The sequence below is a fragment of the Sminthopsis crassicaudata genome, chromosome 4 (assembly GCF_048593235.1).
Source record: "Sminthopsis crassicaudata isolate SCR6 chromosome 4, ASM4859323v1, whole genome shotgun sequence".
Lineage (NCBI taxonomy): Eukaryota > Metazoa > Chordata > Mammalia > Dasyuromorphia > Dasyuridae > Sminthopsis > Sminthopsis crassicaudata.
In genome coordinates, this window is record NC_133620.1 from 343,390,760 (window position 1) to 343,396,759 (window position 6,000).

At 48.6% G+C, this 6,000-nt stretch overlaps 1 protein-coding gene across 1 annotated transcript in view; it reads left to right on the forward strand.

Annotated features, from left to right (window-relative positions):
* Positions 1 to 4,234, forward strand: part of MAP3K14 (mitogen-activated protein kinase kinase kinase 14) — a 46,192-nt gene extending 41,958 nt beyond the window's left edge. Inside the window, 3 exon segments of the mRNA XM_074261021.1 lie at positions 83 to 227; positions 1,292 to 1,392; positions 1,665 to 4,234. Coding sequence (XP_074117122.1) covers positions 83 to 227; positions 1,292 to 1,392; positions 1,665 to 1,829 — 411 coding nt within the window. The 3' untranslated portion in view covers positions 1,830 to 4,234.
* Positions 4,235 to 6,000: the final 1,766 nt, after the last annotated feature.

Below are 6,000 nucleotides of genomic sequence, written 5' to 3' on the forward strand. Positions count from 1 at the left end.
AGACAGGAAATTAGTCTCAGCCCTGGATTGTAATCGTAAGATAGGGAATAAGCAAGCTGATTTTGTCTCCTTTTGATTTCAGAACCTGTCCAAGGTTTCTCAAAGCTTACGAGAGAACTTCAGCTCTGGAATCCACTCATGGAACAGTCAGGCAGATGGGCAGAGTTTCAGCTGGAACAATTTATTGGGGCGAAGCCGGCACACAGACATACCCAGCTATTTCAATGGTAGGATCAATCACCCTCCTAAGCTCAGGATCCCTTGTCCCTACCTCTGGAGAATAACATTCTGTCTGCCCAAGAACATTGAGTAGTTCATTTTTCCCTCTCCTGTTAGCTCATAGCAGCAGTAATTTTCAGAACTTGATTCACCTATTCAGCAAGTGGATGAAAGCCCTCCTCCATCTATTGCTTTTTCCAGCACAGAGCATTGGGAAAAATATTTTTCTCAATATTTTCTGAATAGTGGACTGAAATTTTTAGGGTATTGGAAGGATCCCAACTTAAAGTAGTCAATGTCTTCCACCCTAGAAGAGAGCCAAAAAGAGAAAATGATAAATTCATTCTATTAGCTGAGTAGGAAAGGAGAAAACAGATCCCTTGGGAAGTGTCAACCCAGAGCTCAGTAATTCTGTGTCTGCCATAATCCAGGACACCCTGCGGTTGTGCTTTGGTGCTGGAATCTTTAGGGTACTGATGCCAAACCACAGTGGGAGAGAGGAAAGGCAAGAGAAAGGCCCTCTTTTGAAAGTTGGCCCACAAGCCCAGTTTTGTGGCTTTGCAAATAGACTTAGAAACTCCCATCAGCACATTAAAAATTTACCCATCCCTTCCCAGTTACCATTGCCATACTGATGATATCATCATATAGGATTGTATATTGTATTGTATATAGGATCAGTGGTCAAGTCAGGCTCCAATGCAATGAGTTGTATTTTTAATTTTTTATTCCCCACTACCTATGTAGTAGCCATTGGTTTGTTTTGTTTTACATCCATGCTAATGTGCATCTAAATTGGAATGTGTATTTTTGTGTCCATAAAACCCTGAAAGCCAATTATGTTTGAGAGCCACGTATCAGCAGAAAAGCAGTCCTGTAGTTTTAGGCATAGCCTCTTTGATTTTCTTCCATGGTAAAAGGTAAATTTCCTTTTTCCCTCAGGAGTGGGAACCCATAGGTGATTACAAAGTAATCGTGACAGGTGGTTTGAACTTTATTCCTCCCTATTCTCCCCCAGCTTTAAGGACCCTTTTGGGGCTTCTCTCCCTACTCATGGTTATATGTCTTTCAGGTGTGAAAGTTCAAATCCAGTCCCTAAATGGTGAGCACCTGCATATTCGAGAGTTCCACCGAACCAAGGTGGGAGACATTGCTACGGGAATCAGTAGCCAGGTAAAATGGCAGAGACCACCTCAGAACACGGGTCATAAATAAAAAAGTGGGAACCCCCAAAGTAACAGACATTAATGGGGCATACCTTTGCTGTCTGTCTCCGGCCAAAGATGGGAAAGTATAGGAGAATGGACCAAACATTTCCTGAGTGTAACAGGACAAACCTGGCTTCCCAAGAGCTTTTGTTCTTCGTGGGGGCACAAGGTAGCCTAACTTGCTTTGACTCTGAATATCTCTTCTGAGCCCACTCTGTCCTCCCCTGTGATTTCCAGATCCCTGCTTCTGCGTTCAGCCTAGTGACCAAGGATGGGCAGCCTGTACACTATGACATGGAGGTACCCGATTCGGGCATTGACCTGCAGTGCACCTTGGCTCCTGACTGCAGCTTCGGTTGGACCTGGAGGGTCAAGCATGGTCAGCTGGAGAATAGGCCTTAACTTCCTTCCTCCTAGCCGCAGCGCTTGGGATCCTAGAAATCACCCTTGGGAGGCTGTGCCAGCTTTTGATTCCATCTGAAGAGATGGACTTGGCTTTCCCCAAGGGACTTAGCATCTCCTAATAGGGATGAAAGCTGGGACTTGGAAATTTCTGGCGGTCCACCCAGTAATCCCACCCGTGTGATGGAGAAGCAGCGTATGTCCTGACTCAAGGAATTGGTATGGGCCATGCTGTGTGTGGAGGAGGAAGACGTTTAAAATCATCTTTCCTAGGAATAGAAAGGAGTTTCCTCTCTTGGCAGAGGAGAGATGGTGTGGTGTGCTCTGCAGTAGTGAATCACCTTGGAGCAACAGGGAGAGAGCAGCCTTGGCTGGAGTTGAAGGGAAATGTGGGACAGCCACTTTGCCCTGCTTTCCTCCCAGAAGTTAGGTGTGAACAGGATGGCTTTCCAAAAGGTGCTCCCCTTTTCCAGTTACAGGAACTAGTGCAGAAGATGGGGTACTCCCTTAAGTGAGAAGGCTGAGGTGTTCCATTCTTGCTGCCTTCTGGCCAGGCCACATTCCACCTACTCCCCCTTCATGCTGCCGTTTGGGCTTGCAGTGATACCTAATCTCTGGCTCTTTTCCTCCTATTTTAAAATGAGACACTTTCAGTTACAAAGAAATCCCAAAGTCATAAATCTCCCCTTATTAGAATTCTGTTTTGGAGGGGAAGGCTGTATATCTATTTGAGAAAGTATTTGTGTGACGTGAGTCTCAGTAGAACCGAGCCTATCTGAATCCCACAATATCTAAGCATGTTTTCTGTTCCATTGGCAGTTGGTAAATGGCCTCTTTAGTGAATTTCTTTTCCCACTTGCCTTCCATCATGGAAACCAGGTTGAATACAGCTTCTGGTGAGAGTGTGTTTGAGAAGTCCATTACTGTCCCAGGTAGTGGAGTTAGCATCAGGCAGTTTCAGAGTTCCCTTCATGTACAGCTAAATTGGGATTGACTGAGGATGGAGAGAAAACCAAATTCTCAGCTCTACTAATGACTCTGTGACCTTAAGCTCACAAGTCTCTCCAGTTTACTCATATGTAAAAATGATTGCAGTAACCCTCCTTTCTAAGGATGTAGTGGCAATGTAGTGAGATGCCATGAAAGCACTTTGCAAAGTGGTGTCCCCCAAAATGCCATCTCTTATTGGCTGTAAGCTGCCAGAGCTTTGACTCCTGGATTCCATTGACATGCGATGTCCCTCTCAGCAAGGATCTATCTAGTGGAGCAGGTCAGGGTGCTAAGGCACCTTTTTTGGGCCAGCCAGCTGAGGCTATTTCTTCCAAGCACTGAGAACAGCACTTTGATCCTCATGCAGACTTTTTTCTCAAAGCACTTTGGGGCATTACTGCTCCCTTTGAGGGCAAATTGGTTTCCTTATGTCCTCCACCTTTTATTTTTACACTTCAGATGATTGTAAAGCTCTAAGCAGAATGGATTACAAGATTTCCCACTTCATCCTGATTCCCCAGATGCCCAGGAAGGGGGCTGAAAAGATTTTAGCTTTTTTAAGGGGAAGAACAAGGCCTAAGAATTGACCTTCTGGCTCCTGCCCCCTCCCATTCTGATCATTGTATCCTTACCATGTAGCATTAAGCCAACTGTGAACTGTTTACATTTAGGAGGAGGGGTAGTCATGGCCCCCAGTGGCCCCACAGCTACTCTGCCATGGGAGTTTCCTCACCCTGGCCTTCTCCCTTGGGTCTTGTATTCTATAGATGGGTCCATCACAGGATACTGAGCCTCCTCCAAAGGCTCTGGCATGACTGTGTTCTGTGCTATCATGGGGATAGGGGTGGAGGGGTCTGAGAGCCCTGAAGCCTGACAGTGAATCATGAGTGAGCCTCAACACGTTCCAGCAGAAAGTCAGATGACGACCTTGTTTCAAAACCTGTCTCTGGCTTTTATGTGTACAATGCCGTGAACGTCCCTCAGGCTCTCTGACCTTCAGTCTCGTCTGTAAAATGAAGCTAGACTAATAAATGGCCTGAGGTCCCTTCTAGCTCTAAATCTGTGACCCAGGCATGTGAAGGACATCTTAAGGTCCTTAAGATGCTGCTCCACAAAAACAAGGGGGCAGTAACACATTCTGGGGGCCCAAATTTGTCAAGTCCGTCTCCCTGAGTGCAGCCCTGAGATCCCCCAAATGCCAGGAGAAACTTCTGGTAGAGCCCTTTGCTGCCCAGGACATATTTCATCCAAACTTGAAACAAGTACCTCAGTCTCATTACTGCCCTCCTTGCATCACCAGCATCAATGTCTACAAACCTCAACTGAAATATGTGCACAGCTCTTCAGAGTTGGACTCTTAAGTCTTGCCCTTAAAAAAATAAAAGTTTGGAACAGTGATTATTTTCCTAAACAAATATGTCTCCTCTCCTTTGTACGTGAGACCTTGTTGCTTCTCTTGGCAACTGACCTGAAACCTCCTTTAACCTTTGGGTGGAGTCTTTCTAGACTATTCCCTGAATAGATGCAAGGGGTGTTTTCAGTGTCTTTATGTTATGCCCTTCCCCACTTGTATGACAGAGTCTAGAACTCAAGGCAAGCATACCATGCCAGGTGCTCCACCCAGCCGCAGGGAAGTCCCTGGAAACCGTCCAAACCCAGCCCGGAGGAGAGCAAGCTGACATGGGACCAACACACTTAGTGGCCTTAATGCCTGGTCCTCCCAACCAAACGGAGCCCAGCCATGAGTATCCAGGACTAAGGAAGCAGATGAAGGAGACCGCTGCCAGGGCGGGTAAGAAAGGGGCACAGAGCACGCTTCCCAGCACAGATTTCCCACCTCTGCAGCCACCTGCCTGAGGAGAACCCACAGAGGGAGCGCAGTCCTGGCGTGTGCTGTCCAGTTTCTTAGAGCTGGGAGTCAGCCAATTGTGGCCCAAATCTGTCTGGGGACCCCCTAGTGACTGAAAGCAGGGGACCAACAGAATGGCTGCCTGGAGGCCCTGACTTCTCGCTGTCAATGGATGATAAATTTGAACTGATTCTGAGACACTTAAAACACCAAGTGGAAGAGGGGAGATTCTGCCCCCAACTCCAGGATTTATCCAGTCTTGGAAACGAGTGGAAACTCCCAGTCAGGAAGATGAATTCAGATTCTCTCTGAAACCCTGCTGTGACAAGGAACCCCTGGACATCTTGGGGCATCTGTGTGTGTCCGCTCCTTCCTTCTCAAAGTCACTGAGTAAGCCACGGGGCGGAGTGCAAGGTCCGCAGAGGTGAGGGGCGAGCCGGAAACACACTTAACCCTTTCGTGGTCCTTCGGGTGACTCCCTCGGGAACTAAAGCCCTGGATGGGCGGCATCCTGCCCAGTTCTTTCTTGTCCTCTGAGCAAAATAACAACCCTACAGAAACAGGAAGTCACACACACACAACCTCGCTTCGGCGGGGGCGGGAAGAGAGATTCTACAGCACGGCAGCCTTGCTCTTAGTAGTGCCATAGCAAATTCAGACGGGGGGGGGGGGGGGGGGGGGGAAGGAAAAGTGGATGACGTTTTCATGTGTAAAAATGGGAAGAATGGAATTAAAAGAGCTTGTGTGTTATTTATATGTGGGGAGAAATAATAGCACTGATATCGCTCCCTAAGGTCACAAAGCACCTACAATTCTTTGACACAAGACCGGGAGAGAAGGGCTGTTACCCCTCCCCCTCTCCCCTCCCCCCCCGTTTTAGACATGAGAAAACCCGCTGAGTTGAAATGACTTGCCCAACGTCACACGGGGTCGCTAGATGGCGCCAGAGTGCACAGAACGCCACCTGGAGTCAGGAAGGTTCCTCTCCCCCGACTTCAAATCCAGCCTCAGACACCCCCCTAGCTGTGCGATCTGGGCAAGTCACTTCTCCCTGCCGATCTCAGTTTCCTCATCAGTAAGAATACGCCGGAGATGGAAATGGCCAGGCGCTCCGGTGCCACGGCCAAGAAGACGCTAAACGGGTCCGGAAAGAGCCGGGTGTGCGGGGGAGAAGGGACAGAACCCAGAGACGCGCCCGAGGTGGGGTCCCAACTTCCGACCCCGCGAAGAGGCCTGAGCCTACGGACACCGGGCGCGCCTTCCCCTGCGCAGCCCCGAGCGGGGAGCCGCCCGTCGGGTGCTCTGAGATCCCGGAAGAGAAAACAGACTCGG